General features: G+C 42.3%; 1 protein-coding gene across 1 annotated transcript in view; it reads left to right on the top strand.

The window, feature by feature from the left end:
• ZNF704 (zinc finger protein 704) overlaps positions 1 to 13,074 on the top strand; it is a 265,604-nt gene that overhangs the window by 221,793 nt on the left and 30,737 nt on the right. Inside the window, exon 4 of the mRNA XM_037803600.1 lies at positions 4,055 to 4,287. Coding sequence (XP_037659528.1) covers positions 4,055 to 4,287 — 233 coding nt within the window. The remainder of the gene's footprint in view (positions 1 to 4,054; positions 4,288 to 13,074) is intronic.

Genomic DNA, 13,074 nt, shown 5'->3' with positions numbered 1-13,074 from the left:
CCAGAGAGGGTACAATCTTTTTAGAGAATTTTAACTGTATTAATGGCTAGTATTTATTGAGCACTTAATGTGTGTCAAGCACTATGCTTGCTCTAACTCATGTAATACTCACAGGTCTATATTGCTATCACTATTTTATAGATGAAGAAATGGGGTTAATTGGCTGATAAACAGCAGAGCTGAAATTCTACTCCTATCTTTCTGATTCCAGATCTGCTTTCTGCTTTCTTAATCATTATATAACATTGCCTCGTTTCATTCAATATGATAAATCAGGAGGGAAAGGAGTAGAAGATGAATTTGGAGAGACTGGCAGGAGATCTATCATGAAGGCTAGGAGTTTGGACTTTATTCTGAGACTACAGGAGAGCAATTCAAGTAATTTAGTTACTGTGAAGTCAAGATTAGGTTTACAGGCAAAAAAAAACAGCAACAATGACAAGAAAATACAGATGAGTGGCACAAACCATGATGGTCCCAGTCGGGAAGAATAAGACATATTTGAGAAATGTGGAGAAGAATCAATAGGACTGGGCGATAACGTGGAGAATGAGGGAGAGGATGTGTCAACAGTGACTTCAGGCAGTTGGTGTGCTTCAGCAAGGGGAGAGTATTTACCAAGACGGGAACAACAGCAGAGGAACGGATCTATGGGTACATGTTTGGGGCAAGGGGTGACATTGGTGAAGAAGATGAGAGGTCCAGTTGGAAATATGGTTGGTAGGCAGTGGCTGAGGATCATTCAAGGGGGAATGTCTGGTGGAGGTTTGGGTACAGCCTGAGAGAGAGATCTTGGCTGACAATGCAGAATGAGAAGCCATGTGTGTAGGTGAGATCACCCTGAGTGAGTTGTGTAGACACAGAGTGAGAAGAGAAGAGGGCTAAGGAGGAAGGCCCAAGGCTCATCATCATGCAAGGGATTGGCAGAGGAAAGAGAGCCTGGGAATAGGCTGAGGTGTGACTGGAGAGATAGAGGCAAATCAGGAGAGCGTGATATCATGGAAGCCAAGAGGAAGCATGCTTCAGGGAGAGAAGTCTGATGCTCAGAAGGTCAAGCATGAAAAGGACTGAATTCTGCATCAAGAAGAAGATCCTTAGTGACTTTGGCAAGAACATTCACAGAGGAGTAACCATGGAGGGAGCTAGATTGCAGATCACTGAAATGTAGTTTGCTGATACTACCGGAATGAAACTTACCGGCAATGGAAAACCTTCTATCAAAAGCCAGCATAGTCACTTATGATACTGAGCTATGGTTGAAACATAATTTGATTGTAAACATGAGGTGTTAAAATAAATTTGTTGAACAACCGTGAGTCCTCACCAAAACTTACTTCAGTCCAATTGTAAGTGGGAAGAATGACCAAGATGCTGAGAATTCAAATCAATATTGTAAGTCAATGGTGCCACCATCAGGAGTCACCACAAGCTCGGTAACTTGACCTCTTTTCGTATCAAAAGGTGCCCTTGAGAAAAGAGCCTGAGCATGACTGTCTAATGGCCTGACATCTCTTCTCGGGCCTCCTGGCAACCAGGTATCCTGATTTACCTTCTTCAGCTTGGAAGAGCTGCTAAAGAAGGAATGCAATAACATAATGGAGGCCCCTCCAAAACCTATTTCAGGAAAAAGGAATTGCAGAATTCTTTGGAATCCTTAAGGACAAATTACATTTTAAATATAATCATTTGGTTTACCATTAATTTTTTTTAGTTGAGAGCATTGTCTATGTTCCTTTGTATTGAGAGGTTAGGGTTAAAATAAACCTTTTTGCTTCTTCAATGCAAACTTTCGTTAGCACAGTTATAAAGAAAGTAATGCAGTGTTCATTTATGGTTAAAAAAATAACTACTCAAGTGATAATCCCAAATTGTCTGGTCTTTCTCATTTAGTCTGAAACAGGAATTAAATTCTTAAATAGAGAAAATAATTTATGATAATAAGGCAGGTTTATTTTTTTCGGCCTTTTTTTTTTTTTTAGGAATAAAAGATTTTCTCCAGAATATTGTGTATCAGTGAATTTGTGGAAACTGTTGGGATCCTTTTCTGTGCCTGAAAAGGATCATTTTGTCAGGATTTGGTTCTGCAGAGGGTGACATTCTAGCCATGCCCGCCTGCATTCTTGCAAATACTTAAGATAGGGAGAAGCTGCTCCCTAAGGAATAGTACGACTTGGTCCTGACCTTTAACTGAAAAAATTCACTTCTGTATCACTTTGTCCTTCTGACTAAATAGTGTTTCTAAAGGAAATGTCACTTCCAAGTCAATAAGCAAATCGAGCTTTGGCAATGACATGAAGCAATGTTGCAATGCTGTAACGATAGTTGGTTCTCTAAATGAATTCAGTTCTTCATACTTAACATGATTACAAATCTGGCACCGTGATCTTTATTTTCTTTTACAAGTGCATGATGCCATATATTTATAAGCCTCCGGGGGATGCCGAGTGAGTTCACCACACACCAGGTAATATTACCAAAGGCATACCTTAGGCTCCCCTCAAGCTGTGTGGCGTTGAACAGAGAGCTTCTGTTTCCACTAGGCAATTCCACATACAGGGACTACATCCGTTTTCTGTGTAGGCTTAAGGAGGGGAGACACTTGTTTGGTTCTGTTGACGCTGGCAAGGCATGAGCCTGCAAAAATGACCATTTTGGATTTGAAGGAACTTGGCTTTAATGAGATGGGTAAATTGCTTGTGTTATTTCAACTTAAAACTTCACTCCTCTAACTGGACTTTTTGCTTGACATAGTTGAAGAATATGCTGGACATCTATAATTAGGAGAAGGTCATCAAAAAGTTTCACCACCAATGCTAGTCTACCATTTGTCTTCACTTCATTACTAATTACATACACATTAATAGCATTTTTTTAATGAGGCATTTTGAGACTTTTTTCCTCCTTGTAGTTAGAATCTAGTTTTAATATATTCAAAATTCACATCAATATGCAGGAGAAACTACCCAAAAAGAATGTAGAATTGATACAAATGATAATTAAGATTGGGCATCTTGAAAAGTAAGGCGAATCTTGAGGGATTACAAGAGCCCCCCCAAGACATTCTAACTGGAGCAAAGAGCTCCCTAAATTAGCAAAACATTTCATAATGTTTTCCATCATAAGTGGAAAGGCAAAATTCCACACCAATCTTATTAGTAATTATTTCAGTAAATTCTTATCTAATCCCAGATTTTCAGGAGTGAATGGAGGATGTTCACAACACAGGGCCAGCATGTGCTGAAGGAAAGTGGGCCTTGGACCCACCAAGAGTTACTTATTAGTCACATGGCCTTGGGCAGGTCAGTAAACTTCCCGGAGCCTCAGATTCCTCATCTGGGAAGTGGGGGTAATAATTCTTACTCTGAGAGGCAGATGTTGTGAGAAGCCGTGAGACTGTCTGTGTAAAGGAGCTCTGTAAACTGTGGAACACTCTCAAAATGTAAGGCGCTATTATTTGTTATAGTAAGCAGCGTGATAAACGGCTTTAAGAAACTATCCAGAATTTATCATTTCTCTTAGATTCTTAAATCTTAGACTTTTTCTATAAATGTATTCCAAAGACCACACATGCATGAGAAACTCCTTAAAAAAATAAAAAATAAAATGGGAAGGGAGAGAGGAAACCTCTGTGACCAGACAACTCAGGAGAATACAGCAAATAATATCCCTTTCTCAGAAATACCTCAGTCCCCAAACTTAGCAAACAAGCAAATCAGCTAATTTTTTCTCTCTTTTATTTTTCCATAGACCGTCCAGGCATCTCAAGGAACTAGCGTTGCACCGTACAATCCACTTCAGAAAACTCTTTCTTAGAAAAACCTAAGTTATCATGTGGTTAAAAGAACTAAATGTTTATAAACTGTCATGCAATTTTTTTGAGGTGTAAATAGAATAAACACTTGCCTAGCCACCTGTTGCAAATTACGGAGTGGGCTGCAGGTGCTTTCAGAGATCACAGGCAGGTTCTCGGGATGAGGACGCCCGTTGCCCACTCTGACCCGTGCCCGGGCACACCTGGCGGTGGTACTGACGCTGTGTTTGTGTGACTGAACAGAGGGCCTCAGCGGATCCTGGAAGGAAGGAGGGTGCGTGCCTTCCAGCACGAGCAGCAGCGGCTACTGGAGCTGGAGCGCCCCCAGCGACCAGTCCAACCCGTCCACGCCGTCGCCGCCGCTGTCCGCCGACAGCTTCAAACCCTTCCGCACTCCCGCCCAGCCGGACGACGGCATCGACGAGGCGGAGGCCAGCAACCTTCTCTTTGACGAGCCCATTCCCAGGAAAAGAAAGGTGGGTGTGGGGGTCGCACGTGTTCAGGTTTAGTTACTTGGGAACGCGCTCTCTGCGCCCTTTTGCAGGGCCGGTCTGTGTTTACTGCACGCCCCTTTTGATAAACACGAACAGCCTACCTTCCCCTTTAATGTTCTTTGAAGTTTCAAGATAAATTAGATGCCATGACTAAACTGATTAAAATATTGGTATGTTCCTTCAAAGAATACATGCCCTTTCCTCTGACTATAAATTGAATTGGTGTAAAGGGGTTAATATAAGGTAACCTAGGGGTTCCCTATTTGGAAGTTAGAAAATTGGCTTGATTTTTTAATTAACTCACTGTCTTCGTGAGACTTAATTTTCTCATATGTAAAATGTAATTAATATCTTTTTTCATTTTTGCTTCAGTCAGCCCTGGAGGGTTGTTGGGGAGAATATTTTGCATTGTATGTTTATAAAACCAGGTGTGAAATAGACATGAAAGCTGAAGTATAAGCATGCATATTTACATACCAAAAATTACATACTTACTAAAAAAAAGTGACAATGGAGATAAAAATAATTGATTTAATAAATTAGTTGCTGACACTTATTTAATCCTCGCAGCAGTCCTTAAAGGTAATTATTATTCTCCCATCTTGATATGACAAAATTGAGGCTCACGGAGATTTTACATTTAACTAGTTCATGTCAAGCAAGTTAAAAAGGTCCAGAGCCACTGTTCAAACTCAGGTCTGCCTGAGCCTAAAGCTCATGTTCTTTTCATTCTCTTCAGGTACATTTAGATTATGTTTACTCACAATTTTTCAAAAGCATGTCTATTTCATCAAATAAAGCAATGTAACCACTATATCTAGAAAACATTTCAACATTTGAAAATCACCATGCAAATATGAAACTTCTTTTATATATTGGTTTTTGAATGTGGAATTGGTGACTTCATTATTAATGACTGTTCACAAACAAAAATCCAATGCAAAACCCTGAGGACTGTAATGCAATATTTTTTCCCAGTTCATTTCAGAGACGAAAACAAAGAGATGGCATTGCTCCAAACCTCCCTTTCTGCATCTCTCTTAACATCACTCAGCATGTGTAACTGAGGAGGTTGCACAGGCCCCTCTTTCTGGGTGTGTCCATGTGAATAGTCTCCAACTCTTTTTACCCAGAGGACAGCGTCATCAGGTTGTCTCCTACCCTTTCCAGATGCAGGAGCATGAAAGTTTACTGTTTCAGACCACCCTTTTGGACAGGGGGCTGGAGTTGTTCTAGCATTCTGTGGATCCCCATGATGTGGGGTCTTTGCCTGATGTGGAGAGAGGCTGGCACTTGTTCCAGAAGGTAACCACAGGCAGTCCAGCGGAGCATGCACCTGAAGCCTTGTCCTTCTGCTTCAGGCTGCAGAGACAGTCCTCGGCAGTCTCTCTCTGCCTGGGGTCATCTGAGTGTGCACGTCCTGACCCTGTCAAGCACGGCCTGGTGTTGTGGCAAGGACCCACAGCACAAGGAGCCCCCAGTGCTTTTAAGGTGTGTTGTGGAAAGCCTATCGCAGACTGGCATTTCTAACGTAGCTGCTGAACCAAACTTCACACTCTCATAGTACAATTAGGTTGCACTAGTCAGACTTGTATTTAAGGTCTACAGGCTTCAACTAATTTAGGGGACAGTCAAGTAACCAAAGGAAAAAAAACCTTCATTACAAAGTGGCATTTATTTGGAGAGCACAGACCTACTCTGTAAGACGCTGGACAGGGGAATGAATGAACGAATTAAGAACCCTGTTTATCCTTGTTGCTTTATGACTTCTCCCTCTACTCACCTCCTGGATTTCCTCAGGGTAGTACCTGCAGGATGAAATTGTAGTCACAAATTTTTAACAGTTGGATCTTACATAGACAAAGCTTTTGCCAGGACCTTTTGAACTTAAAGTTACTTTGAGTAGTGAGAGCAACAAGAAAGTGAGACTGTTGCTATTCATTCTTGTATTTATTAAGTGAACCAATCTTTATGGAACACCCAGCAGGCAAAATCTTGAGTGCCCTGAGAATAAGGCATGATACTTCTCCTCAGTGTTGACAGTTGGGTGAGTGGAGACTGATGTGTGAAGAGGCAGTAATAACTGTGAGTGATAATTTTTGTGCCCAGGTGGTAGGAACACTTAAAAGGGAAACCTGACTGTCCTGGGCGGCCATAGAAGACATCCCAGAAGATGTGACATCTAAACTGCATCCTGAAGGATGAATAGGTGTTGGCCAGACAGGGAGTCATGAAAAAACATTTTAGGCTGGGGGAACAATACCTCTAAAAGCCCAGAGGTAGCACCTTCGGGGAACGTGAAGAAGTTTGCTATGAATGCAATAGAGAATGGAGGGGACACCAAGCAGGTGGGCAGGGAACAAAGGCACGGTGCGAAACTACCACAGAGCTTTCAACCGGAGAGGGATGTGGGCACACTGCATCCTAGAGACACTGCTTCCAAGCTGTATGGGGAATTGGTCAGAATGGGATAAGGCTGGAGGCAAAAAGGGACATTCAGAAGCTGTGACTTTAGTGTAGCTGTGAGATAATGGTGACCTAAAACACAAGGAAAGGCCTTATGATGGGTGTATTGTCAGAAATGTCATTGAGAAAATGGAAAATGAAATAGAAAGCACTTTCTTTTTTTAAACTCTGATAGCCAAGTTTGTCAATTATTTGGACCCAGACAGAGTAGGCTTTTAGTAAGTGCTAATCTGCTTGTTTTCTTGTTAATCTGTGCTCCCTCCTGTTTTCATTTTTAAAGTCCATCTATATGACCATCAGGACTGAGTTACTGAGTCCTAGTACTTGTGGCTTCTAATTCCATATTTATCATGGGCCTTCATGTTGGTTCAAGGGTGGGCCTGGTAGTGATCATGCATGAATGGGGCTGCAGAGTCCAGGAATCAGCAAACACTCTCTCCAACCGCCCACCCAAGACTGTCCCTGGCCTAAGATTAGGTTAGTGCCTCTACTTCTTGGATACTCCATCAGCTTGAATCTGCAATGATTAAAATTATGTGTGAATCTACTTCTCTACAGTGATTGTAATACAGTTAATTTAGTGTTTTTGAAATCATATTCCAAAAGACTTCTAAGAGTTAATTTGCTTAAACTAGACAATACGTTCCTATTGGTGGAACTTTGTGAGTTCATCATATTTTCTTCTCCATTCCCTCAGATTCATAAAATCTATTTAAAGCCATGGGCAATTGTTATAGTCACAAGCTCTGTTGGAACTGTTTGAGAACCTTCTAGATCAGTATTGTCCAAACTGCAGGTCTCAGCCCACTAGTGGGTTGTGAATCGATTCAATGAGTTGTGAGCAGCAGTTTTTCAATGAATAGAACAGGATAGAGTGCACTGTGCATGGTAAGTATTGCTTCTTAATACTTTTGTTTTATATGTATGAGTGTACTGTGCAAAATGTATTTCTTACTGTGGGACATTGTCAAAATGCTTGTTCTGGATTGTAAAGAGTTGATATGGTATGTGGTAAATGGAGGAATCCTGATTAGAAATGAAAAGATCCACATTATTTACTCGATGCTCCTACCCTGAGAACTTAAGAAAATTACTTCGCCTCTCTGATTCTCAGTTTCTTCGTTTGTATTATAGGTAACCTGATATCATTACACCTCCGTTAGGACAATCATGAAGATTGAATGTGACCATAAGTAGAAAGGGACTTAGAAGTCCCAAAAGCCCGTGTCCTAGATTGTGGCAGCATTTTAGTAGAAATTTTGGAATCTCTAAACAAAGTGGAGAGAGGGGTACTCCTTCTTTGTGACTAGGAAGCAGACACCTCACTCTCACTTCTTGTGGAGACCCATGCTCCACCTATGGAGAGGGAGAGAGTCAGGTACATTTGCAAGGAGAGACATTATCTCTTACTATCAGTAGTAACAAAAAAACAAATCCTGATGCTGCTGCTAAATTTGCATAGTTTCAGTTTACAGAATGCTTTTAAATGCAGCAATTCATTTAATCCTCACAAAAATCTTTGATGTATTCTTATTCCCATTTTGCAGAAGAGGCTAGTAGAGGTTTCTGTGCCCAAACATATAATGTGGCAGAGATAAGATCAGCTTAGCCAAAACAGCAAGGACAAACTCTTAAGGCAAATTCGTTCAAAGAACCCATCTCTCCCTCTGTCCGCAGAATAGAATAACATGGAGAGAAAATGATCAGATGCAGCTACATCCCAAGGGATGCAGAAGGTGCAGAGAAAAAACAAAGGGCAGAGAGTTACCCCAGGCTCTCTAATAGGGGTCTGACTTCCTGTACCTTCAGCTAAGGTAGTGAGAATGCAGTATGAGAAGTGAAAGGCTCATTTTTCTCAGCTGTGGAGTTTAGTTCAGGCGGAATTTTTCTTCTGGGTGATGAGAAGAGTGGTAATTATAAATCAGGACTTTGGAACTTTAGGGAAGGTGCAGTTCCCAGTCATGACCACAAGGTGGAGCGGTGTCCCTAAAAACAGCCACTCCAGGAGTCTGGGAGAAAATGAATTCTATCAGAAGGCAACGAGTTAACCATCAGGTCCAGAAGAACCCTAGAAAATCAACAAGTGCTGTTAAGTAAACCTTTATGTGCATTTTTCCATGTCAGATTGCTAATTCTGTCAGATGCTGGATTCTGCCCATTCCTGAGCAGGCTAAAAGAGTTCATGCTCTGGAGCTGGCATCCAGCTCCAGGACTTTGTTGACCTTAAACAAGTCTCCATTTCCTCATCTGTATAATCTAGATAAAGACAGCACCATCCTGATGGGGTTGTTGTGAAGACTTTGTAAGAGGACATGTAAAATGCAATCAATGTTCTTTCCTTTTTACACATTTGGCATGTAACTGGGAAATTTGAAGAGCGTGGGTGGGGGGATAAGGAGGTGCTTGCCTCCATCCTGACCCCCACAACCATGTCAGTGCGGCTATAGCTCAGGACCCCCACCCCAGGCCCTGCAGACACCTCAGCTGCCCCATGCTTACCTCGGGGTGATCTGAGAGACCAGCCTACAACACCCAGGGGAGGGCAGCAATGCAGGGATAGAAACTGGGGGGCGTCTGAAGAGACTTAACCCAGAACTCCGCATTTCAGAACACCAGCAGCAACTTGAAGGCAGTGAATAAATTCCATCCTCCACCACTTTCATTTATCCTTTTGGTGCATTAGCTGTGAATTGGTTTACGCCGTGTATTGGGGAGAATCTGAATTCAGAGAAGAAAGTTCTAAGTTAACCTAAGGTGCTTCAGTAATAGTAGTACAGTAGTAAACAATGAATTAATCATTTGCTCTACTCTGCATGTTCAGTCTTTCAGAACCAAAAAGCAGTGAATCACTTTAAATTGTGAATGACTGCTCTGAAAAGAAGACGACCCATAAAGCCCTTAAGGATAAGCATGTTGCAGCCCAGTCTCTCCAGTGACTTCATTCCTCACCCACTAATTGTGAGCAGAGGGTGCCTCCTGCAGAAGCACTGCTGCTACCAAAATAGACTCCCCTGTTGGAACTGCTGGGGAGGGCAGTGCGCAAAGAGCAGCTGTGTGACACCGCGGGGCTCGCGGGGTGCTGACACAGCATTGTCAGCCAGAGCTGGGAAGCTGAATGGCCTCACACAGAGAATGGAGGATAAAGAAGTGGGAAATCTAGGCAACTGAGGGGCAGGATGCATGCAGTATAGAGAATCCAGAGCATTGATGGTTAGAAAAACACTTGATCATGGCTAGAAATTTACAGCTGTCCCTGATGATAAAATGCACTTTTAGCATCCACTGATTGAGAAAGTATATAATGATTAGAGATTTCTATTAATTCAGGAATGCTTTTGTTGTTGCTGTTATAGAAATCATTTTAATCAGCTTTATTTAGGTATAATGTTCATACAGTAACATAAGCCCTTTTGCAGTGTACAGTTCAGTGAGTTTTGACTAATGTCTATATCTGAGTAATCACCACTCTAATCAGATACCACTCCTCCTGTCCCTTTGCAATCAAATGCACCCCCACCCCTAGCAGATAACCACTAACCTGATTTCTATTACTATAAATTCATTTTGCCTGTTCTAGAACTTCAAGTAAATGGAATCACACAGGATATAGTCTTTTGCAGACAAGATACCAAATGTTGCCAGCTGGAACTCTCATGCATTGCTGGTGGGAAGGTAAATGGTGCAAGCAGTTTGGAAAATAGTTTGGCAGTTTCTTATAAAGTCAAATATACACTTACTATATGACCCAGAAATTCCACTCCTGGGTATTTAACCAAGGCATAAGGAAACACATGTCCACCAAAAGACTCATATACAAATGTTCATAGTCTCTATGTTCAAAATAACCCTTAACTGTAAACAACCCAAATGTCCATCAACAGGTAAATGGATAAACAAATTGTGGTATATTCATACAATGGAATACTATCTACAATAAAAAGGAACAAACTACTGGTAACACAAAACAAAAGATGAATCACAAAACTATGCCAAGGGAAAGAGGCCACACACAAAAGAATATATTCTATAGTATTCCATTTACAAAACTCTTTCATTACTATCACGTGCACCATCTATATAAACAGTACATATAAGTGGGAGAGGTTTAATCGATGCAATTTGAATTCACAAGTCACTTTGCATTAACCTCACACACCTTGCAGAGCCACAGACCACTGGCAGAAAACCGCTAATCTAATTCTGTCCCCTTATCTTACCAATAAAGCCCCAAAGAGGCAGGATGGTGTATTTAAGGCTGCTCGGAACCCCTACCAGCTTCTAAGCAGTTATTTATTTGAATACAGGGTTTCCCTTATCCGTCTTTTGGTACCTCGTGGGGGTCTGAGAGGACTGCTTGACCCTGAAATGCCTTCTGCCAAGGTGTGTGGGTTCCCAGGAGGGCAGGCTGAGGAAACTGAAAGCAGGAAACTCACCTGGGTACAAAATTGGGCACCTTGTCCTTCTCTCAAGGACTCTATTCCTCTGCACAGACTTAAGGTATCAGTGGCCATGCCCTCCGCCTCCATGCCCTCCGCCTTAGCTCCAGTAAACACACACACACACACACACACACACACACACACACACACACACACACACACACACACACACACCCCTACGTGATCACTATAAAACATACCAAGAATCTTCTCAATTGCCTCAGAAGAGGTAACTTGGTATTAACCCCAGTCTGGTGTGCAATAATATAAAGTGATACTTGTGGACTTTACAGAATATAGCTTTGATTAGATGTGTCCTTAGGCATGTAATATAATACTTCAAAACCATGCCCTATTTCCACTGTCAGAACTGAAAGTGACCTTCAGCAGTCATCTTGTCAGGCCTGTGTATCAGTCAGGGTTCTGGCAGAAAGTAGAAGCTAATCTGCATATACCAAGTATAAAACCATTTAAAAACAGCATCGAGGCTTGCCTTGGGAAGGGCTGGCAGAGAGAACATCAAGGAAGCTGTTGTCAGAGGTCTCAGCCTATATATAGCCCAAGCAGCTGGTCTGAGGGAGAGCCTGGAAGCTGCTGCAGAGGGGAAGAATCTCCAGGCAGCTCTCTCCAACCACCAGAGTGTGCAGCACCCAAGTCAGGTGACTCCAAAGAGCTGGCCTGAAGCTGCTGCCAATCTCCCGTTGGGCATATGTGAGATTCCACGAGCTTGCCTGCAACTACCCGGAACTAAGCACCTTCTGGGCACATCGTGGTTCTCAACCAACAGTGGCCTCCCTCTGTCCTTCCTCTCCCCCCTCAGCTGTTTTATATCAAGGAGACCATTCCGTTAGACAGAAGTCACTGGCGCCGTTGGCTCTGGGGTTCGGCAGAAGTGATTTCCATTGTGATGAATTTTTGGCTGGTGCTCCGTGCATTTGCGGACATTCCAGCTTTGTGAACATCTGTTAGAGCCGCGAGGAGGAGCCCAGGTTGAAGCACAGATGGGCACGCACAGACTTGGCCGCTGCGACGCTCCCAGCAGCTTTGCTTGGTTTGGCTTCCCTTGGTGAGCTTGGACCATGCGGCGGGCTGGGCGTTGTTTATTTAGCTATTTTTTTCCTGTTCTCCTCTTCCCGTGGCTTGCTTTCCTTTAGTGTAACAGGGAGTAGTCTGTTTGTAGACAGAGGGTTTATTTCAATTGGAGGTAGTTAGGGGACTTGGAAATGTACTTAACTACCATTTAAGGGGCCTCATGCTTTGAAGCAAGAACATCCTTTGCCTGTGTAGGGAGAAGCTGCTGGATTTCATTAAGGTTGATATGCTTTTATTCTCCAAAATTACTAAAGCAAGCACTAGAGAGTGACCTCTATTTTCGAAGAAACAACTTTTTAAAATTAAAAATAGGATTCTTAAATGTGGAAATAGATGTAGAAATAAGATACCCTCCCTAATTTTTCCAACATTCATTGGTACATTTTCTTTGCATTACATATTTTCCCCCAATTAAGATATTTTTTCATATTACTTTATGACCTACTTTTTCCCTATATATAAGCCAGGATCCTAGCAGAAAGCAGGTGGTAACTTCAGGGGGGGTAATTGAGAAGAGTTTAACGAGGGAACCATTTACAAAGGTGCAGGCGGGTCAGGGGAAATCAGGACCCCAGAAGCTAAGAACAGGAGGCCATTACCTCCCCAAGCCTGAAGGAGCAGGTGAAAAGCATGGTTTCCAGATCCCGGAGGTTACCAGAGCTGTGGAAATACAACTGTAGGAGAGGCCACACACAGAAATAATAGCCTTTGGAAGAGAAATGTAGCTACTGCCCATCTGTCACCAGGCAGACAGAGATGGAAGGAAAATACC

This window comes from Choloepus didactylus, chromosome 14 (genome assembly GCF_015220235.1).
Source record: "Choloepus didactylus isolate mChoDid1 chromosome 14, mChoDid1.pri, whole genome shotgun sequence".
Taxonomy (NCBI): Eukaryota; Metazoa; Chordata; class Mammalia; order Pilosa; family Megalonychidae; genus Choloepus; species Choloepus didactylus.
This window is presented reverse-complemented; position numbering and strand designations above follow the sequence as displayed.